At 39.2% G+C, this 23,496-nt stretch overlaps 4 protein-coding genes across 4 annotated transcripts in view; 3 read left to right on the top strand and 1 right to left on the bottom strand.

Annotated features, from left to right (window-relative positions):
- nfascb (neurofascin homolog (chicken) b) overlaps positions 1-8,281 on the top strand; it is an 18,119-nt gene extending 9,838 nt beyond the window's left edge. The window contains exons 11-24 of the mRNA XM_008279192.1: positions 103-268; positions 350-451; positions 584-781; positions 1,796-1,866; positions 1,971-2,193; positions 3,424-3,539; positions 4,799-5,009; positions 5,112-5,234; positions 5,515-5,688; positions 5,796-5,927; positions 6,149-6,218; positions 6,745-6,756; positions 6,936-6,971; positions 7,103-8,281. Of these exons, the coding sequence (XP_008277414.1) occupies positions 103-268; positions 350-451; positions 584-781; positions 1,796-1,866; positions 1,971-2,193; positions 3,424-3,539; positions 4,799-5,009; positions 5,112-5,234; positions 5,515-5,688; positions 5,796-5,927; positions 6,149-6,218; positions 6,745-6,756; positions 6,936-6,971; positions 7,103-7,334 (1,866 nt within the window). The 3' untranslated portion in view covers positions 7,335-8,281. The remainder of the gene's footprint in view (positions 1-102; positions 269-349; positions 452-583; positions 782-1,795; positions 1,867-1,970; positions 2,194-3,423; positions 3,540-4,798; positions 5,010-5,111; positions 5,235-5,514; positions 5,689-5,795; positions 5,928-6,148; positions 6,219-6,744; positions 6,757-6,935; positions 6,972-7,102) is intronic.
- Positions 8,282-10,712: 2,431 nt separating this feature from the next.
- LOC103355029 (acidic mammalian chitinase-like) lies at positions 10,713-15,505 on the top strand. Its single transcript, XM_008278675.1, has 11 exons — positions 10,713-10,743; positions 10,832-10,861; positions 10,950-11,154; positions 11,738-11,794; positions 11,891-12,056; positions 12,207-12,331; positions 13,321-13,444; positions 13,534-13,713; positions 13,849-13,965; positions 14,939-15,071; positions 15,174-15,505. Exons 1-11 carry the CDS (start codon positions 10,719-10,721, stop codon positions 15,503-15,505), a joined length of 1,494 nt encoding a protein of 497 aa, XP_008276897.1. The 5' UTR covers positions 10,713-10,718.
- Positions 15,506-16,976: 1,471 nt separating this feature from the next.
- On the top strand, positions 16,977-19,911 carry LOC103355018 (chitotriosidase-1-like). The gene is made up of 9 exons (XM_008278664.1): positions 16,977-17,113; positions 17,201-17,257; positions 17,350-17,515; positions 17,603-17,727; positions 17,807-17,930; positions 18,436-18,618; positions 18,766-18,882; positions 19,015-19,147; positions 19,262-19,911. Exons 1-9 carry the CDS (start codon positions 16,977-16,979, stop codon positions 19,537-19,539), a joined length of 1,320 nt encoding a protein of 439 aa, XP_008276886.1. The 3' UTR covers positions 19,540-19,911.
- A 1,194-nt stretch (positions 19,912-21,105) lies between these two features.
- pm20d1.2 (peptidase M20 domain containing 1, tandem duplicate 2) overlaps positions 21,106-23,496 on the bottom strand; it is an 11,498-nt gene continuing 9,107 nt past the window's right edge. Inside the window, exons 6-10 of the mRNA XM_008279181.1 lie at positions 23,369-23,447; positions 23,189-23,260; positions 22,934-23,099; positions 22,743-22,842; positions 21,106-22,356 (exon numbers count right to left, since the gene is read on the bottom strand). Coding sequence (XP_008277403.1) covers positions 22,227-22,356; positions 22,743-22,842; positions 22,934-23,099; positions 23,189-23,260; positions 23,369-23,447 — 547 coding nt within the window. The 3' untranslated portion in view covers positions 21,106-22,226. The remainder of the gene's footprint in view (positions 22,357-22,742; positions 22,843-22,933; positions 23,100-23,188; positions 23,261-23,368; positions 23,448-23,496) is intronic.

Here is a 23,496-nt window from a genome sequence, read left to right as displayed (position 1 = left end):
GGGGGGGGGGGACACATTATACAGACTCTATATGTTAAATAAATCATATGTATAAGACTTGTTTGTACAACTGCAGATGAAGCCTTAATTTCAGTGTGACAGAATGAGCATCTTGATCTCACCAGTTGTGTTCACTTCCTCAGGATCACTCTGGATGAATCAAATCTGGTCATTACTAATGTAAACAGAGGCGATGAAGGCAACTATACATGTGTCATCAAGAATGAGCTGGACCAGAAGTCTGCCTCAGCGCACCTAATGGTGATGGGTACGACACACTTCAAATAAAAAGCATTTCATCAACCGCGTGGCATTTTGGGCTTTTAAATCTTAATGTTTTTGTGCGCAGACCGTCCAAATCCTCCCACTACCTTGGAGTTGTCGGATCCATATGAGCGTACTGTAAGACTCAGCTGGGTTCCTGGAGACAGCAACCACAATCCCATCACAGGTAAAACCCATGAAACATTTTTTTTGTTTTTTGTTGTATCTTCCAGAAATTTTGTCTGCATTTCTTTTTTTTACATTCTTCTACATATCCTCCACATCTTCTACCTATTCTACATTCTTTGCTCTCTCACAGAGTACCTAGTGCAGTATGATGACGACGACTGGTTGCCTGGGAAGTGGAGAAACCTTTCAACGTATCCAGGGACCCTCACCTCGGTCATCTTGCACCTCACTCCTTTCACCTACTACGAGTTCAGGGTCATCGCCATTAATGAAATCGGAGCGAGTCAACCCAGTCGTCCTTCTATGCGATTCCAGACCAGTGGCGCACGTGGGTTTGATGTTAATGAAATATGTGTTAGTCATATGAGGCAACAAATTGGAAAGAGTATGTGTACGACACATTTTATATTGTTTTTTTTTTTTTAATCTGGCATATATGATGAGATGAGAAATTTGACTATTGATTGACTGATGCCAGAATAGCTTATCTTAGCTTAAAGATGAGAAACAGCAGGCCTGGCTCTGTGTAAAAATACAAAAAATCCACTTCCCAACATGTCTAAACCTACCTAATTAAATCTGTAGTGTAAAACGTTTGTCTCCCCCTTCTGGCAGTGAGAGTAATTGCACAAACACTTCACAAACACTTTCTTTTTCAGACTGTAGTTCTTCCTCTGAATGCAGAATGTATTCATTATCTGAAGCATCAGAAACCTTTCCTTGGATGCTTCCTAAGATTCTTGCACCACAGACTCCACCATACTCCTAGTTGTTGTAGTCCACTCCATTTCTATGCAGTCATTACTCCCATGCATGGGAATGTCACCACAGACCCCAGGTTTAAGAGTACTCCAAAATGTAAAGGGATTTACCAGGCGGTTATGGGTTTTATTAGCATTGTGCATTTATTTATATGAATTCCTGCAGTCTAGCTTGGAGATATTCCTTGTTTGTCTAATCAGTTCAAAAACTGATATATGGGTTAAGGCATTCCTGGATGTGGTGACTTCTTGGAGTCTTCCCATCATGATGAGGCATTCTCAGGCAGTCCAACACATTACTAGCTCATAGACCCTCAACTTTTACACTTGTGTTTTTCTACAGTGTAAATCATTTACACAAAACGCTATATATATTATATTATGAGCTTTAGTGGTGCAATGAAATGTGTTTGTTTATCTTTGGACAAAGTCGACCCAGCTTCCAATCTTTACACTGGGCTAATCTAATGTCTCCTGCCTACAGCTTTATATATATTAGCCAGAATAATTATATTTCCCAAAATCAAGAACAATTCCTTCACATTAATAATTTTACCCTGGTGTTGTTTTTTTCTGAACAGCCCCGGATGTCATCCCAAAGAATGTAAAAGGTGTGGGTACATGGAGAAACAACATGGAGATCAGCTGGGAGGTAATAAGGACTGAACCCATGTCAAACCTCTATATTTATATTCAATATTTTTTTTCTCTATTACAATTAAAAACTCTGCTGGTTGCTGTAAAATATGCTTTCAGCCTCTGACCTACAGAGAGTGGAACGGACCCAAACTAAAGTATCTGGTGTGGTGGAAGAGGAGAGATTCTCGAGAGGAGTGGAAGAACGCAACCACCAAGTGGCTGAAATACTACATCTACGATGCAGACACCTTCACGCCTTATGACATCAAAGTCCAGGCTGTCAACGACTTTGGGCTGGGACCAGAGTCTCCTGTTGTCGTTGGGTATTCTGGCGAAGACCGTAAGTGCCTAAATTCACTGCACTGTAATGCAGACAACCATCCACAAGTATTAGTCTACAGAACAACTTCAGTTGCGTTTAACTATTTGCTATTTGCTTGGTCTCAACTTCAGGGACTACAGCATTCCTCAGAGGCACATCCCCTCATTTGGTGTTTTGCTGATGGTATAGAATGCAATCTGAGGCCAGGCAATCCAAGACACTGGGCAGATTAGCCTCAGTTTTAACCCCAAATTGCTCTTCCCAGACTAATTTTACAACCTGAATTTCTGCCAGATTGGTTGCAGCTGCCATCCGATTTGACAGTGGTCACAGCCCCTGATTAATTGTAAGAATGATCAACTCTCTGTCTGTCCAACTATCAGCTGGGTTTCTGGCATGCCATTAATTTTGTTCGGTTGTCTCGCAGTTTGACCTGCTCCACAGCCAGATTTCCCTCTTGACTGCTGTCAAAGACCTGTTATAAAATGTAGTGAGAGACAGGTCCCATTGTCTTGTTCTTTTCAACCATCAGCAGTTCCACACTTTTCCTTTTATGCTTCTAAATTTCTGTTCATAATTGCTCAAAGTAATGCATTTAACTGTCAGTGTTGAAATTATCAGTTAAACTCTCCATCCCTAATTATGAGTGGTCCATTGATCCGTACAGTGTGAGCATAAAAGTCGTTCATTTTGGCCATGCAGAAGGTGTGAGTTAATGCAAAGGCAGATGAATACAAATTTGCATAACACATCCCTCCAACACCTCCCACAGAGACTCAGCTGGGTTTAGAGTTGGTGACTTTGAGCTCCATAATAGATGATTTACATCATTTTCATATTTTTTTCAACTATTCATGACCTTTATGGAAGCGTCTCATGTTATGTTTGTCTACATATTCTACCATCTGAATGTAAAAAGCAGTTCTGTCATCTCGTTTAGGTCGTTTTTCTTCAGAAGGTTATTTTTCTGGTTAGGTTAGTTGTCAGCAGAAACACAAAGAAAAGGAAAGTACATTGTTCTGTTTACGGTCCTGCTGTAATCTGAGCCTTAACTCACAGAGAATCGTGACTTGTTTCAGAGGAGTAAACCTCTCATTGTGTTCTGAATGTAATCCCTTGTTGTTTTTATTGTCTCTCTCTCTTTTTTTCTGTTTTTTTACAAGCCGGGACAAGTTGTTCCTCTTATCACTTGCTGTGTGTTCACTGATAGCAAAGACTAAGTACTGTGCCATCTCTGTTCCCCCCAAGGTCCAATAACTGCACCCCTGAACCTGAGAGTGTCCGACATCGAGAGCACTCAGGTGACTGTACACTGGGACTCTGTGAACCGAGAATCTATTATGGGAGAACTGAAAGAATACAAGGTGAGTGTACTGTGAATTCAACACAGAATAATGGACTTTAAATATAGCTTACATTTATGTTGATGGACAGTAGAAACAGAGGACACACAATACTTTCTTAGGAGAGTCAACCAGTGGTATTGACAGTCAAAGCACTTTAATTATCTTCAAAAAGGTTCAAATGACACAATAGTCATGAAAGGGGTAATAACTGTTGAGAGAGAACGTAGAAATCCTGCACACGCCGAAGTTATTAATGCTCCATCAAGCATGAAATTCACAATGTGAAACAACAGCATCTTCACACCGGCGACCAAAAATCTGAAGAAAAAAAAAAGAAAAAAGAAAGAAAGAAAGAAAAACACCCCTAGATCAAACTCCCAAGTCAAGCATCATATAAATAAATATGAAGATCCATCCATCCATCCATTATCTATACACCACTTAATCCTCACTAGGGTCGCAGGGGGCTGGAGCCTATAATATGAAGACAATATAAATATATAAAGAAATATAAATAGATGATTAAAAAAGTCACTAATGTGAGGTAAACAATATATGTCAAAATACACAGAATAAAAAAGAAAAAAGAAACAGAAGTTGATTAAATTAGCAAAAACACAATAAGTGATCGATATTATTAAGGAAAGTTTAAATGATGAGGCAGATCGGAAACGTCTTACTGATTAAAAAAAAAATCCTGTTGACAGTTGAATGAATTCAAATTTAATTTATTATTAGTTGTTTTCATTCAATATATATAAATGATGGCCATATTTTGTGTAGCATTTGACTACATTGCTTGACTTACGAACATGGATTAGATTTTTGTGGATTATTAGTCTTTGTGATGCTTGGCCCTATTTGAAATTGATGCTAGTTAGTTTTTCATATTGGACTTTAAAAAAAAAAAGATTTGTAGGTTTGCATCTTTTTTTGGTAGAATGAAGATATTCTCACTCTGAATGATTATCGTCTGACCTAGTTCATCTCAGCCATATTTGAACATTTCACTTTGCAAAAAAATCAACGTTATTTTCTTTTTTTTTTTCAGTTGTTTCAACTGTGTTAGGATACATCTTTTTGTTATTTATAGATGTCATAATTGGCTCAAGGCTTAGATATGACAATCGATTGGTTGTTTCAGGTTGTGGTTTTGGTACGCAGATGCGGATAGGAATTTTAATGCTTGACAAAGTTCCTTGACCAAAATATTAAGTGTATTTAACAGGAATACCACTGCATCAGATCTAAAACGTGTGCTGCCTCTCGTCTCTCAGGCGTACTACTGGAGGGACAGCAGCCAGCTGAGGTGGTTGTGGGTCAACAGAGCGATGAAGTCTAAATCATTTTCAGACAATGGCCCGGAGCCCTCTGGGGTTGTCACCGGGCTTATTCCCTATAGCAACTACAAGATGTACATAGTGGTGACAAATAATCGATACGAAGGGCCGCCAAGTAATAACATACACTTTTCCACACCTGAAGGAGGTAAGAACAGAATAAATCCAAGCCAGAGGAATAGGAGTAATATAGAATATCCTCTAGAAAGCACAAGCAGGCCAATATCCATCATCTCCTTTTTGTCTGTAGTACCGTCTGTTCCCACGTCCTTCAGGATCCAACAGCGACATCTGGACAGCATTTATGTTGACTGGGACCTGCCAGCGGAGCCCAACGGTATCATTACGGGGTATTCCCTCAAGTACCAGACAGGTACGCCATCCCAAACACTCTCAAATACACTCTCAGAGCATCAAGTAGGAGGACAGCCAAGTGCTAATACCACAAGAGGAATCAGTTTAGGTCCACATCCCTGCAGCAGATAAATATGCACTCAACACACCAGAATGCCACTGAAGTATGTTCTCAAGAGGGTAATGAACACTTGTGTAGCCACTGACTGAGCAGGTGAGGGGCCTAATAGCTCAGTTTTGTGCATTCTACCAGCTTTAAGAGTTCTCCGACTGCACAGAAATGTCCACTCTCTCCACAGTGAATACCACCAGAGGAGAGGAGCTGAGGGTCGAGGAGTTCCCTCCTAATACAACCAGCTTCTCAATCCGGAGATACGACCGCTACACACGATACAGATTCTCGGTGGCAGCGCGAACTCGGCTCGGGTTAGGGGAGTGGCACACAGAGGAGTCGCCCCACTACACCACAGAAAGTAAATTCACTATTGTCTCTGTACATCAACACAATTGGCTTTGTACCAAATAAACTCTTTGAGGTGCTGAGTGGCACTTTGATGACGCGTGTGCTCGTGTGTCTCAGCGTACGCTCAGGACCAAGTGGACATCACCACTCAGGGGTGGTTCATTGGAATAATGTGTGCCGTGGCCCTCATCGTGCTCATCCTCCTCATCGTGTGCTTCATCAAGAGGAGTCGAGGGGGAAAATACCCAGGTACAGCTATTTTGGCGGTCAACCAATTGCTTAAGGCAGACCTTGGATTTTAGACTGCTGTTTGGATGAAAGAAAACATTTGAGGGCATTAAAAAGGCCAATTCTTATCAGTAAAATGCTAACTAAATAAATTGGCCAGAGTAATCTATAACAAAAGTTGCTGCAACCATCTATTATGTCAAGTATCTATAATGTAACATGGTGGCTTGTTGTTGTTTCAGTTCGTGAAAAAAAGGACATTTCGCTGGAGCCGGTGGATGACAAAGATCAGGAGGGGTCATTTGATTATCGGTAAAAAGCACAACCAACAGCTGCCAGGAATTTTAGGGCACCTCAAATGTAGCACTCCTGTACTGTAAATTATGTAAGGCACAATTATATTGTCCATGATGTAACACTGAATCCCTATCACTGTTTAAAAATATAATAGTCTTTACTTCTATTTGCTCTGTAGCTGTGCATAAGAATTGTTCTGCAGCATCACTGCAACAGCAGACCAGAAACAACAATTTTTATCATGCCGCAAACCCACATGTGCACAAAACACACAAAAATTGGACCAGTTCATTAAAGCCATTGCTCCATCATGCTATTATAAAGTTTTAAAAAATCTGCAGGGTGTCTTTAATATGAATACAATTTTAGCATGATGCTACACAGCTACAAATCAAATCAGATTTTTTATTTTTATTTTATTTTTTTTGCTTTATTTATGATAACTCTTTGACGATATTTTTTTATTCTACTTTTTCTATCTAAACCCTTCCTTTTCTTTCCAAAACCTCAACCCTGTTGTTTTTGCACTGAACCACTCAAGGTCCCTTGAAAGGTATGAAAAGACTAAACACTGACACATTGACACTATTGACATTTAAACTGTACAATCCTGAACAGACTTTTGGAGCTAATTAAATAGCATATTTAGCAGATTACTGGCACTTAAAATGTGATAAAATGTGATTCATCCTCTCATACGCTCATCTCAAATAGCCTGTTTACATTTTTCAGGATAACACGTGTCTCCACTCTGCCCTACCCTCGAAGGTATGTATATATATCGTTTAATTTATTGTTGCAAGTAAAGTAATTGATAAAAAGGGATTAAAACATCAGTACATTTTACATCTTTTCTGATGTAAAACAAAATGTACTTCGAATTGTATCTTTTTTTGCAGAGAGGAGGAAAGAGGGTTGCAAAGAGGCCAGCCGTCTATGGAGGCGATGATGAAGCGATCAGACAGCGATGACAGTCTGGTGGAATATGGAGAAGGGGGTGAGATACCGTTCAACGAGGATGGCTCATTCATTGGCCAGTACACAGGAACCAGGAGAGATGTCAGGGAGTTGGACTTTGGTGGTGGTCTGGAGCTCCACTCACCCATGAATACCATATACTCCGTGGCGTAACTTTAAACCGCCCTCCTCACTTCGCCACAGCTATTTGCCACCGTGCTTGTACCCTTCACTTTGAGTCAAGAACCTGAAGGAACTTGTGGTCTACGAAATTCTGCAGGAGGAAGCCTGAGGAGCTCTTAAACCCTCCTTATCGTCTGAGACAACACAACTTTCATGCATTTGAGGAAAAGGTGGAAAAGTTGGGACCATCTTTCTACAGAGACACTTCTTCATCTGATGAAAAGGAAGCTTTACCTTTCGCTTTAAGAACAAAGATACTGTGTGTTCATGCACATGCCTGTACGTACATTCAGTAATCCTGTCAAGATGCTGGCAGTGCATGACACGAGAGAGAAATGGATCCGTTTATCATGTTGATAAAGGCAGTTGCAAGGACCAACCTAACTACTGTTATTGCATCTTTTTCTTTCAGCTAATTTCAAGAACGAGATTTGTGTTATTTTTGTACGCTTGAAATTTAAAACAAGGGCTGCACACCAAACTTTCACCGTCAGAAGTATTCCCAGAACATAGACAGCCTCCTCTTTGTTTCATACACTTGGCTGAACGTATGAGAGTGAGAATGTGATCGATGAAGGAAAATAAAATATCTTCAGAGGTTAATAATTCATTTGTCAGTTTGCACTTCGGTCTAATGGAAAACAAAAGCTCAAACCATTTGGGGAATCAGCAAGCAGCCATAAACCTGCTGTAAAATCAGAAGTTACTCATGAACTGGTCTCCTTAATCTACTCACAATGGAGATTATTAATCGTTATGTAACAGCATTTGTTCATTTGACTCCTAACATCATCTGTGTATTAAGCCAGTCTTGCCTTAATTTAAATAAAGTGCAGGTGTTTATATGTCGTATATGAATGTGGATTCTGCTGCTCTGTTTAAACTTTAAAGGGATAACCAGGTTTATCATTCTTTGAATAAAAAATTCTTAGAGTTACGATTTCCCACAGTTTGTGTTTTTTTGACTTGAATCTATTATTGGCAAAACATCAAGACTGAAGTAACAAGAACATTTTAACAAAAAGGAAAGAAAAATACAATTTATAAGTAGAATAAAGAAATTGAAGAAAAAAAGGAACAAGTTAGCTTGGAACTATTTACACTTGAGTGGAAATAAGCTGTCAGGAGTTTAAACAGTGTCACGCAAATTTGGATTACAGACTTGTGCCCATAATTTACTCAAAAAACCCAACAGGAAAGATCCTCATCTGGGGTATTACACTTATTTGTCTTCATGCTGAGGGTTAGACAATAAAACCTTAAGGTGACCAGATTTCTGAAATGAAAATCTGGGACATTTTCAGCACGGCGGTAAAAAAAAATAAAAAAGAAAGAAATAAAGAAAGACTCCAACGTTGCTGATTCAAGTTACATACAGTTAAACAGACTTTCTGAACATTTTTAAGGATTCAAGAACCTCTTTTCATGACAAGCGCACGTCTGCACTTACCTCCCAGTGTCAAAATCGGGGACATTTTTGGGGACAGCTTTAACCGGGGACCCAAATCGGGGACTGTCCCCGGAAATCGGGGACATCTGGTCACCCTTCAAAACATACCAAGAGCATTTGGCTAATTTAGCTTAGCATGAAGACTGGAAACAAGTGCCCAAAATTGCAATTGACTTTTTTTCCTAGGAGTTATGCACCAACTTGTGATTTTTTATTTTTTATTTTGTGTCTGTGTGCATTAAATGAACAAAGCATATTCATTATTAAGTTTAGACGTACTGGTAGGCAGATTTTGCTACCTTTAGCTAACTGTCTCCAGTCTGTATGCTAAGTGAAGCTAACTGGCTGCTGGTTGTAGTTTTCAATTCAGTCATCTTAGCTAACTGTCAACAAGAAATCATGTCCAACTATTCCTTTGACATTATTTAACTGGCAATAAAGCTACAAAGGTGTTATTATGTTGAACCCTGGCTGATTCATCACCATACCCCATTCAATACAATGCAAAGTTATGTCATCAAAGGCCACACCGCTCGCAGTAAAAAGGACATCTTATCTAATGGACCCCGATATGGCACTGTGTTCTCTGACGTTGTGGGACATTACAGTAAGTTATTATTACTGCACCCCTAACTAACAAAATCATAAAGTAGAGAATAGCAAACAAGGCTTTTCCTTTTTTGGGTTTCCTGTTAATGCTGAAGAGGACAAGGTTGACATGAGAACACACTGAATCATATTCATACTTTACACCAGAATACCAGGGAAAAACTGTCCTTTCAGATATTAGGTGGTTATATTAGTATCACAGGGATCAACTGAGATAAAAAAAAAAAAAAATCAATGTTGTGAAGCTTTGTGTTCTTCCTGATAGTGCTCACTTAGCTTATTAGGGTACTTTGCACTTGTTTGTTGTTTGAACTCATGAAGTGAAATGCAAATTAAATTGGCAGGTCGATTGAGAAAATGTAAATCATATCTTACAGTAAAAATGATTAGTTAGTGATGAATTGGTTTGCTTTTCGACTCCAAAATCGACAACTATGCCTGACTCAGTTTGAATAATTTGTTTAAGGAAAAATGCCAAGCATCTGTTAATTTTAGCTTCACAAATGTGATTATTTCTTTTTTTGTTTTTATTATTATTATTATTATTATTATTATTATTGTTGGCACATGTGATAGTAAAGTGAAGCTCTTTGGGTTTCTGACTTCTGTATCTGACAACAGAACCAATTCAATCATAACAAAGAATTACAATTACTGTTTCAAAGACAGAACAATTCTTCAGTTAATTTAGAAAATAATCATTGTATTTGAAGTTTGAGACAAAGATCAGTGTGTGAACTAAAGTCCACTTCAGGTTGTTAGTTGTGTATGATAAGATCACCACGGAAACTACTTTAATCCTGATGTTACATAAAACATCATGTATATATTAATGATTTTATTTGGTGTCCTATTTGTTCAGATCAGCCAGCTGACCTAATACAAGACACTTTATAGAGGCAAGTTTATGTAACCTTACATGCTCTGATCTAGATTTATTAGGCAATAAACAAAGATATCAGTGGTCACTTTCTGATCAAATGCACCAGAGCAATAATAATCTCCTGAAGTGTCTGTATTACGTCACTGGCATGTAGCCTTTGTCCATGTCCTATCAACCCTATAAAAAGGACTCCCAACTGCAGTAGAAACACAACTTGTCACGTTCCTGGGAACAGGTAAGCATCCACACAGATTCTGATTTTAGCTGCATTCATTTTAGAGGGATACAGGTTTTACTATGTGCAGCGTTCATATCTGCTGCACAAGAGCATGTAGAATCAATTTAATTCTTCCAAAACCTACAATGTAAACATAAAATAACTCTTGACAATTATTTTTACTTTTGCAGGTCACGGTGAAGAAAAGTTGCAAACATGGCTCGACTCACAATCTTGGCAGGTAAAGTATTTCATTTCATTGTGAATTCACTGACAGGTAGCTATCTCGTGCAAAAACAACAAAAATAATAATAATAATTGTTTTTCAGGGTTGTCCGTTTTGATGTGCCTTCAAATGGGTATGAATTACTATTTGTTCATTGGTGACATTTGCTTCTTATTCACAATGACTTTCCTCATTCTAATTGTTTCTTTGCTTTCCAACAGTGTCTTCTACCAAACTGGTGTGCTACTTCACCAACTGGTCCCAGTATAGACCCGGTGCTGGCAAATATATGCCCGCCAATGTGGACCCCAACCTGTGCACGCATATGATCTACGCCTTCTCAGTAGTCAGCCCCACCAATGAGCTCATGACGTACGAGTGGAACGACGACGTGCTTTACAAAGCCTTCAATGACCTCAAGTACAGGTGAGTTGTTCCCAGATGAGGTATCAATTAACTCTAGCTTGTTACACGATTAATTACAAAGATAAGGAAATGACGTTGGGGTGCTTTAGTAGAACTGGCTACATGGTATGAATCAGTTTTGCTACAAAATAGAATATGGAAATATAATTAAATTAAATTAATAAAGCAAAAAATAAGACCAAAAGCCTGCAAAGGAACACAAAACTCAGATACATAAGTAAAGTTAACAGCAATTTTAATTTTTTTTGCCTCAAAATATTGGTAAATACTGTAAAGTCTGATGTTTTTTTGGAGCGTAAAACAAAAAAGACTGTTAAAAGCAAGCTACTGTAAAAATTACCAGTGTGAAATGAACACATGAGTTTGACACCACAAAACACTGTCAAGAGTCATGACTTGTTTTACACAGCTAAGAAAATTATTGCTATCTTTACGCTCATCCCCTTAGATAGATTTTTTTAAGTGGTTAAATGAGTAACAGATGGGAGAAAAACAGAAAGACATGATGATGACAAAATATTTTAATGTTTACATGTAAAAGTTTAACGTCAGTAACAGAGCTACATTTTCATCTCCTGCACAGAAACCCTGAGCTGAAGACTCTGCTGGCTGTCGGCGGCTGGAACTTTGGATCTACACAGTGAGTCCGCAAGATCATGAAGCTGCTGAATCACATTGTCTCACATAATGGTTAAAACCAAGTCATATAACTACCAACTGCTGTATGTGTGTGCAGGTTCACCATCATGGTTTCGTCTTCCGCCAACCGCCAGACGTTCATCCAGTCTTCTATCGCATTCTTGAGGCAGTATGGCTTCGATGGGCTGGATGTGGACTGGGAATTTCCTGGAGCACGAGGAAGCCCACCAGAGGACAGGAAAAGGTTCACAGTGCTCCTCCAGGTAAGTCTGGAAGTCCCACATTAACTGTTCTAATATACTTTCGCATTCTAGCTATTCATTATTTTATTCTATATGCTTTCATTGAAATATTTGTGATCTGGGATGCCTGAATACACAAATCATTGTTGACTATTTCCGTCTTGCATTTAGGAATTCCTCGCTGCCTTTGAAAAGGAAGCCGCAGAGACAGGAAGACCACGCCTGCTGCTCACAGCTGCAGTGGCTGCCGGGAAGGGAAACATTGACAACGGTTATGAGATTGCTGCTGTGGCAAAGTGAGTTTGTGACAGAGAGACATTCAACAGACTGTAATTTAATACCACAGCTCCCAGTTTTCCTGGGGCAGTAAACACTTCCTGAGTAGCAGAAGAGCAAAAACTATATCTTTTTACGGAACGGCCCAAAAAAATAAAAATCCATCCATCCATTATCTATACACCACTTAATCCTCACTAGGGTCGCGGGGGGGCTGGAGCCTAACCCATCCGACTTAGGGTGAAGGCAGGGGACACCCTGGACAGGTCACCAGTCTATCACAGGGCTACACTTAGAGACAGACAACCAAGCACACTCACATTCACACCTACGGACAATTTAGAATCACCAATTAACCTCAACATGTTTTTGGACTGTGTGGGAGGAAGCCGGAGAACCTGGAGAGAACCCACGCTGCACAGGGAGAACATGCAAACTCCACGCAGAAAGATTCCGGTGCCCCACCGGGACGCAAACCGGCAACCTTCTTGCTGCGAGGCAACAGTGCTAACCAACTGCGCCACCCTGCAGCCCCAAAAATAAAAATAAAAATCGTACTTTTTTTTTTTTTTTTAATTTAAAAAATCAATCAATATTTGACTTTTTCCTATACTGCCATGAGCAGTGATTTCATGCTGCACACAGAGCAAGATGGGCACAGTAAAGTTTGTTAGTTTTCCTGACAAGTTGGAGAAGTGGAGCTTGTTGCCTGCAGCTCTTCATGTAACAGTTTAACACAGGTCTGATGCACTGTGTGGCAGCAAACAGCAAACAGCGAGTTCATTAAATAAAATGACAGACAGTAACGCTGGATTATATTGCTTCCTTTGTAGGCTACTTGAATTCAATACGGATTGCAAACGATGAGGACAACACAAAAATACACTGAATGACAAAAACAATGCAAGCTATGAACTGTATTACAGTAAAACAGGGGTTAAAAGCTAAAAGATGGTAAAGTTGTAGAAAAAAATGATTCTTATTTTGTCACGCTGTCTTTCTCTCCCAGTTTGCTGGACTTTGTCAATGTCATGACCTACGACTTCCATGGAGCGTGGGATCCATTCACCGGTCACAACAGCCCCTTGTACCGCGGCTCTACCGATCAGGACGAAAACATCTACTACAATGTGGTGAGTGGAACACCTCAATGAAGCTCATCCTGGATATTCAGTCAGCTCTTTGTTTTTAATATTTGAATGTTTTTTTTCCCCCCTCACAGGACTTTGCTATGAATTACTGGAAACAACAAGGAGCCCCTGTTGAAAAGCTCCTGATTGGTTTTCCCACATATGGACGCACATTTCGCACAACAGGAGGTAATGGTGTTGGAGATGCAACCAGTGGACCGGCCTCTTCTGGCCCCTACACCCGGGAAGCTGGGTTTTGGTCCTACTATGAGGTCAGTCAGTTTATTACAACACAAGGTCAAACTAAGACATTTCATCACTTGTAAATAGTGAGATATTTCAAACTAAGACGAGGCTTCATGTCCATTTTGAGGATGTTGAAGTACAATTTTCTTCCATTTCTACAGATTTGCAGTTTCATCCAAGGAGGCAACGTACACTGGATTGAGGAGCAACAGGCTCCCTATGCCGTTAAAGGTGACGAGTGGGTCGGTTTTGATAACAAGCAGAGCTATAAAATCAAGGTAAGACATAACATCATACCCTTCACACTGATAGAGAGATAATGCAAACAAGACAGAAGTAGCACTACACTTGCCACTTAGGTACCAGTACTTTTTAAATACGTACTGACACCGTGTACAGCTGACAACAGTGGAGCTGCACAGTCAGCACATACAGCTTTTAGTCAGACCGAGCAGAAGATGGCACTCTTGCTTGAAAGTTTGTTTTTTCAAATATAATCTCAGGTCTGGAATCTTAAAAAAAGCAACAAGTCATCTAATAGCGCTTAACAAAGGCAGAAACACCCAACAATCCAAAACATTGGGATTCCCTATAAGCTTCAGCAGTCCGCAAGCAGTCCACAACAGTGGGAAGGAACCGAAAACCCCCGTGGGGGAAAAAAAACCTCCGACAGAACCAGGCTCAGGGAGGGACGGCCATCTGCCTCAACCGGTTGGGTGGGTGTGGGATGAATATAGACACTGAATTTCTGCCAGACACTGTAGTTTTAATCACATATGGAGTACTAGTCATAGATCTCCAAGCTGTCACCCCAACTTTTAGAAGTCAGTCCAGTTACAGACAAATCAAAATGATCTCATAGACATAAAATGAAAAGACAGAAAATGTGACACCAAACTGGGAATGTGGACCGAGATAAATCTGATCTCCAATTTTTTACTTTGTTCCTTGTGAAATATGCTACACTTTAGGCCTCAGAAAATACATCAGTTAAAACTATCTGAGAAATCCTTTTAGCGGTTGAGCTTGCGAGCTAACTTCTCACAAGCCAAAGAAGCTCAGAGCTACTTCTCTCTATGAGCACTGCTGCATATTCCCTCAGCATGGAAAGATCTTGATCTGCATAGTGGTTTGCAATGTTTGAAATTTGTCATGTGTCACCCACATTGAGTCTTATATATACATGTTTCCATGCACTGAAACCATGAAACTTACATTTAAAATATACCACTCTCGACTGATATTCCACAGGCACAGTATCTGAAAGACAACGGATTCGGAGGAGCGTTCGTCTGGTCTCTGGATCTGGATGATTTTGCTGGACAGTTCTGCGGACAAGGAGCATATCCTCTTATTACTTATTTGCGCACTCTGCTGAATTCAGGTAAGCAGAAACCACACCTGAAAATATGACCTCATTGCTCACTTAAGTCAAATCTTCCTTCCAGAATTTCTCGAATCTAAATGTATTTAATATGCTTGCCAGATTTCCCAGTAGCTGAAACTGCATGGCCAGAATTCAATCACACTTGGGTCACCACGCCGGAAGCCATCCAAACGTCCTACATGCCTGTTGATCCTGGTGTTACTGATGTTACTGATGATGTCGATACCCACTACACTACCAGAACCACCACGAGAACTACCACAACTGCTGCTTCTGGAAGTGGTTTCTGCAAGGGAAAGCCTGACGGCCTCTACATATATGACAAGGACCCACATTCTTATTACCATTGCTCCAATGGTAACACATACATCAAGACATGCCCATCAAACCTTGTTTACAATGACAGATGTAAATGCTGTGTCTATGCTTAAATAAATCATTTCTTTATTCAGCAACAGTGGGTTTCACTTGTATTTTTTTCTACACTGGAATGACACATTCAGCAGAGTCACTAACAATAAAGCTAACCTGTTCATTAATATGTAGCCTCATATACAAAATGCAATCCAGCCAGTGTAATCTGAATTAAATACAGAAATACATGAACACTTGTATGAGTGGGCAATTATAAACCCTACATTTGCTGTGCAGTTGTATCTTTTTCAAAATCTGTTATGCAGCCTAAAAGATTTTTTGCACCCCATCTAAGATCCATGCATCCACAAAAAAAACACCTCAGTTAAACCATCTGTGGAAAATCTTCTGCGGATGAGGGCTTGCTGATGATCGATTTTCCTTTTTTTGAGGTTACTCCCAGACGAAAAACTTGAGTTCTGGATATTGATCCAGTTTTGGTTACACATGAAACACAAATGATTGGCTCCATGATGGACATTTATTAATTCATCCACCCACTCCTCTTTAAATGTCTTACATTGACCTGGTGTGGTTGTACTTCTTTTACTCTCAACACCAACTGTCTGTTTGCTAGTTCATCCTCGGGTACCGTTCCTTTTCCCTTACTTGTTTTTCTGGTTTGCAATTGTATTTCAGTGCAAATAAACCTTTTTTTACGCTTTAAAGTACACGTTCACTATCCTGAGACTCTACTGAATAGTGTCTCAACATTGGTGCGGTTTCTACCCCTTTAAATCTAGCAATACAAACATCATTCATTTCCAGCTATTACATATGAAAAGATTACAGTAACATATCGCACTTTTAATCACCCTGATTTATATTACACCACTTCATGTTTGAAGCCATTAGGGAAGCCTATGCATATGAAAAGGGGTAGCTCATAGTCACCTAATGAGTGACCATGCCATGTCTTCTACATGCGTCTAGAAAATGTTCATTAAAAAAACAATATGTTACACTGTGTGGGTTTCTTCATAAGCTCAAAGGTTGTTTATCAGCTACTGTTATTTGTCTTACTTGAATGAAGCAACAGCTTCCTGTCCTAAACTTGGAGACGTAAAATTTGCTCAGGGTTAATGATTATCACAGTTTTGTGCATTTTTTTTCATCAGCGAGAGACAGACTTTTATTTTTCACTTTGCAAGAGCCAGACAAGCACAACCGCAATGAGCAAGCTAATTCTATTTGCAGGTAAGGCACAAACAATATCATGAAAGTGTTTTCCTTAAAACTACTTTTTATATGATATTCACTGACTATATCTGCAACTTTAAAGGTCTTTGTCTATCTCTCAGCAGTTTGGGTGAGTTCATAAATGATGCAGTCACCATTAACACTGGACAGTCATCGATACCTCCTCATTGATTACTCTTTAAAAAATTAATGAAAACAACTTTTATTCTTTCACGTTTAGCTTCGTCCTCCAGACTCGTGTGTTATTTCACTAATTGGTCCCAATACAGACCAGGCGTTGGGAAGTTTATGCCTTCCAATATTGATCCAAACCTTTGCACCCACCTGATTTATGCCTTTTCTGGTATTAACGAAGCGAATGAGTTGGTCACCATAGAGTGGAATGATGAGGAACTCTACAAATCCTTTAACGGACTCAAACAGAGGTCAGTTCATTTCTCTCTGGCAGTATCACTCATAATATATTGCACAAAATAGTTCTTGCCTCTAACTGAATCTGTGTATTCCCACAGAAATCCAAATCTTAAAACATTGCTGGCGGTTGGAGGCTGGAACTTTGGAAGTCAAAAGTGTGATATCAAGCATAAAACAATCAATAAAGATGCATGTGCTGTATTTATGTGTTCCTGATGGCACCTTTCCTTCTCCAAACTGATACCAGATTCACTACAATGGTGTCAACACAAGCCAACAGAAATACGTTTATCCAGTCCTCTATCAAACTGTTGAGAAAGCACGGTTTTGATGGACTGGACCTGGACTGGGAATACCCTGCAGCAAGAGGAAGCCCTCTGGAGGACAAGCAGAGATTCACATCGTTATGCAAGGTCAGATCTAGAGTTATTGCTCTGATGTTCAACTGATGTTTTACATGAACCACAAAATGAATTTTTACTTGACTCTGCGGTTTACAGGAGCTGCTGGAGGCCTACGTGGCTGAGGGAACATCAACTGGGCAGTCCAGGTTAATGATCTCGGCTGCTGTGGTTGCTGGGAAAGGAACCATTGATGCCGGTTATGACATTGCAGAGATTGCAAAGTGCGCCCATGTTTGATTCCTCACATTACCCCCACGATTAGCTGTTCTGGTAAACTTTATCTCACATTTATTTGACCAGGTACGTGGACTTTATTAATGTGATGACATATGACTTTCATGGCACCTGGGAGAGCGTCACTGGACATCACAGCCCCTTATATAAAGGATCCCATGACACTGGGGACCATGTTTATTTAAATACCGTGAGTACAGGAGTTCATTTTTCAGAATACAAAGAACTCTCCTCCAAATCTATCTCTTTATCTGTTGTTTATGCACATTTTCAATTTACAAATGAAAAAAGTGGACCAAAAAATTGGAAACATCCAAATAAACATTTCAAAGCTTCGTTGAGGTGGAAAATTGAAATTGCAATGGAAACAGAAAATTAATCACTCCATACAGTACATACAATGTGGAGCTTCAATGGCTCGACTTTCTGTTAAAGAGATGAAAAACGGTGACAAAGAAAAGCATCAAATCTATGTGAGTACCTGAATTAGACATAAATGTCATCAGGTTTTCCACACTGTTCTCCATAAGTTGAGGTTTGACTGGTACTATGTCAAAGTCTATGCTCACAACAGTAGTCGGTGAAACATACATTCATTTCCACTTTTATTTGCAGGTTTTCATAAGAAATCTGCCCATTTTTTTTCTCAAAATTTGAAAGTGAACTTAACTTCTTTCTGTCTATTCACATTCCAGGATTTTGCTATGAGATACTGGCGTGACAAGGGAACACCGGTGGAAAAGCTAAATATGGGTTTTGCTACATATGGACGAGGATTTCGGCTCTCTACTCAGTCCAGTCAGGTCGGAGCACCAGCCAGCGGCCCTGCTGCTGCTGGCACTTTTACGAGGGAGGCTGGCTTCTTGTCCTATTATGAGGTGAAAATGGCAACTCTTTATTGAATCCAACGCTCAGTCTGTGTTTTATTAGTCATTAATACGACACTAAAAGTGACTTTACTATAAAGTCATCACACAGATCTTTAATGCGATGGTTTAAAATGTGAAATTTAACGCTCTGTTTAGATTTGTACTTTTCTTAAAGGGGCCACTGTTCACATGATTGAAGATCAGAAAGTTCCTTACGCCACCAAACAAAACGAATGGATTGGATATGACAACAAAGACAGTTTCAACACTAAGGTAGCTATGTGTTTGTAAAAAGATGTTGCTCCATAAATTCTTTTGCCACATGCCAAATGTACTAAGTCAAGGTAAATGTAGTGGTAAAGTGAGTATACTGTTGCCAGCACAGTTCTACCATTATTTGTTCAGGTCCGTTACCTACAAGACAACAGATTTGGAGGAGCCTTCGTCTGGTCTCTGGATTTGGATGACTTTGCCGGACAGTTCTGTGGAGAGGGAAACTATGTCCTCATCAACTATCTCCGCTCTCTTTTAGCTTTGGGTAAGAAAAAGTTATATGCATAAAAGTTTTTTCATGTTTATTTTTTACTTTGACTTTTCTTCATGATAGCTGAACTAAATAAATGCTAACAACTTACTATTACTCATATTCCAGATCTTCCTCCCCTCCCCACTTCAGAAAGCACCCCAAACCCAGTGACTCCGTCTCCAAACAAGAATCAACCTCAAACTACGCCTCACCCCAGACCTACAATCATTACTTCAACCAAAACCACTGATAACAACTTCTGTGCTACAAGGGTTGGTGGTGTCTATGCTAAACCTGATGCTCCTAATTCTTATTACAATTGTGCCAATGGCATCACCTGGGTACAAAACTGCCCAAGTACTTTAGTCTTTAAGGACAGCTGTAAATGCTGTGACTGGCCCTAAAGACTGTCATTATTCATACCACAGGCAGTGAGCAAAAATCACAAGAATCATTTTTTGTTGATTTAGTTTGCATTAAGTTCCTTTAAAATATATTTATGCAATGCAGTCCTGCAATACCTTCTGCCTTCTTCAAGGTGTTCAGTTATTCGTGAGTGAGGTGTTGATTCCCTTTTATGATCATAAGATGAATGTAGGTTTATGGTGCTGCTGTGGGATGCTGAAAATTCCGTCTACTGTCGCATCAAGGATGACTTACAGTATCACAAGAACAACATCTGGGTGTATAGCTGATACCTGCATACAGTATTATATGGTTCCTAGTTAAAAATCATCCCCATGTGTATCATATTAAAATGCTTAAATGCAGCATAAGCAGTCTGGTTAATCATACTTGATTCTTTCACAGTGTGCGCAAATTAACCATGTGGTAGCAATACAAGATGTTGTTGGTGCAATATGTAGCAATAGGTTGTTTTTTCACTGCAGATCTACAGTGGAAAGCTCCTCACATACAGCTTTTTTGTTCTTTGTTTTTTTTTGTTTTTTTTTTAGGAACAAGGTAATATGCACAGTGTAAGTCAGTAACAGACTTTTAAAGCTGGAGTAGGTGTCTGAAACTAATTACAAAATATGTCGATGCCTTAGGCAATTGAGTAGCTTACTTTTGCCCCAAAACAGCCCTAGGTCTGGTGGCCTTGGATAAATACTCACAAAGTTTGTTTAAATTGGACTGCAAAGTCTGGCAAACTAATGATGCAAACAGATCAATAGCAAGGCTATCCTTACAGGTAATTAGACTTTACTGTTACACTCGCGTGCACTCACTCTGACATCTGATGACCTTTTAATTTAACAACAACCACTTCTAGTAGTCTGCCATGTTGCACCGCTGTGTTTCTACAGTAGCCTAATACAGACAGACCAAACACTGGACGAATTTTATGTCTTAGCAACCAAGTGAGTTTCTCTACATGCTCGGTCGCGGAGGGTGATGGGTATTCAGATTGTTGCAATCTGCAACCTTACCACTAGATGTCCCTAAATCCTACACACTGCACCTTTAATGAGAAAAAAGGATGCAAAGTATCTTGTCCACATGTTTGGCGAACACCAAACACTGCACACAAGCATGGTGGTGGCAGCATTGTGATGTGGGGATGTCTCCTGGCAGCAGGCCCTGGAAGGCTTGTAAAAGTAGAGGGTAAAATGAATGCAGCAAAGTATGAGGAAATCATGGAGGACGACCTGATGTACTCGGGAGAAGATTTGTTTCCCAGCAAGACAGTGACATGAAGCATACAACCACATCTACACAGAAATGGTTTAAAGATAAGGTAAATGTCCTGGGGTGGCCAAGTGAAAATCTGAGGACGGACAAAGGGCTGTTTACTCATGGACCGTGTGCTACCTGACAGTTTTGCAAAGAAGAATGGGGTAAAACTGCAGTGCCCAGATGTATAAGGCTGACTGAGACCTTTTGGCACAGGCCCAAAGTTTAAACAGCAACTAAAGGTGGATCTACTAAATACTGGCTTGAAGGGGGTGAATAATTGCACAATCACTTACTTTACAATTTATAGTTTTCATTTATTGACATTAATTTGTAGAAATCTGTTGTGTTTCTTTTATATACTGTTGTCAAAAAAGCAAAATTATACTGATCACCATTCAGTGAGATGAAGTAATCAAAGGGGAAAACTTCAAAAGAGGGTCAATGCTTATTATAGTCTCTCTAACCAGATACCCATGTGTATGAACACAAATGGGGGCATTTAAAGCTTAAACATGTATTTATATATTACACTGTTAAGAAATAAATCTGCTTTCTTGTCTGTTTTATTCTAGTGTCTAGAATTTACTACAGATCAAAAAACAGCAGCAGGCTAAAACAGGCACTTTAACGGAAATATTGATTGTTGTCCTTATAAATGAATAATTTTGACGCAATGTTACTGTATTAAGTATAAAAATTGGTCTAATAAAAAACGAATGACTGTTGTTGCTTTGCTGTTTAATAAACACAAGAATTGTGATCAGCTGTGATTTCATTGGTGTCTTCTATTGTGTCCAGAATTAGGTATTGTAAAATTCATAACACAGCAACAAACAAACCATTAAATTTCAACAACGGCTGTCTAAAGTCCATGTGCCACTTCAAAAGACAGACAGTCAGTGATGCACAGCATTCTTTAAAAGATTAACTATGACTCAAGAAGAAAGAAAACACATTTCAAAAATACATATTTCAGTAGTCATTTGTTTGAAATTGTATGTACAACAACCAACCAACCATATGCAGTATTATCAGCAGCTTGAAGAAATATTTACTCATTTCTTCATATGTACATCATAAATTTTAACAGCAGTCTACCACATAATCTTAATCTTCATTCATAAATGCTCTACATAGTAGATTCACATTATTTCATTTAAGCAAAGTCCACACTATACCTGTCCAATATCATTTGTTTTTAAAATTTACCAATAAAGGTGTAAGCCAAGCCATGGTCCCATTGGGTGCTGTTGAAATTAATTAAATTAACAATAAAAGGTCTTTTAAATTAAATTATATTTTATTCTATTCATGTAGTGCCAAATCATAACATTTGTCACCTCAGAGCACTTTATATAATTTGTAATTATCTAGCTTATTTTCGATGGTTATGGTTATCGACGCTGTCAATTCTTCAGAGTTCATGGACAGAGCTGTGAGGCTCTGGAAGTTTCCGAATGTCACAGTTTTGAATCAGATTAAAATAAAATACCACAAATTCCTCATAATTCTTCTTGGAAATCCTTTCATTGATGCCATGGAATCTAAGAAAGAAAAAAATATGGCTCCTTTATGGTGTGCAGGGAACAGAAAACATCTTTTCCTTCATTTCATTTCTTCTTGCTATCTTTGCAGAATAATAACTTTATACTACTAGAGCTAAAAAGTTTTTAAAAAAACACACACACACATGAAATTCTTCCTACTATATTTGTCCCACAAGAACTTTAAGCCTGAACAGTACAAGTAGGTCACACTGTTACAGCACAAGTGATTTAAACAGGACCAACCAATAGCAGCAAGTTCTCCTTTGTTCAACAAATTGCCTTCTTGTAATACCTTGCTGCTATTCTGCACAAGCAGTTTATGACGACTACAGCAGGCTTTGATGAAACGATTTGATTCAGTGTTGAACGTTAGAAATTCTTACCTCTGAGGATCACCTGGTTTAAACCAGGAAGGAGCGAAGCGATAAATATTACTGGTCAGGTCTTTGAAGTGTCGACTGTCTGTGTTCCCAACACAGATACCTGCATATTTAAAGATTATATCAAACAACTTAATCAAATACTTTGACATAAATAACTCGAATGTATACAATTAAGTCCATCTGACATTTACCTGGAGCAACTGTTACTGCTGGAAACATGTCCAACACTGTTTTCTTAATGATCTGGAAGCCAAATGACTTCTCATCAGCAGAGCTCACAGGCAGAGGGTCGAATCCGTCAACAAGCTCTATCTTCACTCTCTGGTCCCCCACTGTAGCATGGATGAGGTCCATGACCTGGACAGGACAGTATTTTATTCTACTTGGAGTGTTTGTCATGAGACATCAGGAGTTCTCAAAAAGGACAATCAAATTTCTGACTATACCTCCTGTAATGACTGTGCTGAGTGGATTCGTAGATTCACATAAGCTTCAGCGAGGGAAGGGAGGACATTTACCTGCAAGAAGGGCAGAAAATATTGAATTTTTAAAAAGAAAAGTAAAAGTACATTGCTTCTAATCTCACTTCTTATCAGTTACTTTCCACTGTAAATATTTGTTTTTACCTTAACTCCTGCATTAAACATGGTGACTGCTGTGGTTGTCCTCACAAAAGCATTAGTGTCCGGCTTTCTTTCAAGCAGCCTGCAACACAAAACACATTGACTGCTCTACTCCAATGGACACAATCAGA

Source organism: Stegastes partitus, unplaced genomic scaffold (genome assembly GCF_000690725.1).
Source record: "Stegastes partitus isolate 25-593 unplaced genomic scaffold, Stegastes_partitus-1.0.2 Scaffold4, whole genome shotgun sequence".
Lineage (NCBI taxonomy): Eukaryota > Metazoa > Chordata > Actinopteri > Pomacentridae > Stegastes > Stegastes partitus.
The sequence above is the reverse complement of the archived record's forward strand: the minus strand, read 5'-3'. Positions and strand labels throughout refer to the sequence as shown.

Bases quoted from the DNA above. Each gene is read 5' to 3' on its own strand.
- LOC103355029 (XM_008278675.1), top strand. From the start codon at position 10,719: ATGGCTCGACTCACAATCTTGGCAG. The intron at 10,862-10,949 runs GTATGAATTACT...GCTTTCCAACAG, and splicing joins TTTGATGTGCCTTCAAATGG to TGTCTTCTACCAAACTGGTG. The intron at 11,155-11,737 runs GTGAGTTGTTCC...TCTCCTGCACAG, and splicing joins TTCAATGACCTCAAGTACAG to AAACCCTGAGCTGAAGACTC.
- LOC103355018 (XM_008278664.1), top strand. From the start codon at position 16,977: ATGCCTTCCAATATTGATCCAAACCTTTGCACCCACCTGATTTATGCC. The intron at 17,258-17,349 runs GTGTGATATCAA...AACTGATACCAG, and splicing joins TGGAACTTTGGAAGTCAAAA to ATTCACTACAATGGTGTCAA. The intron at 19,148-19,261 runs GTAAGAAAAAGT...CTCATATTCCAG, and splicing joins CCGCTCTCTTTTAGCTTTGG to ATCTTCCTCCCCTCCCCACT.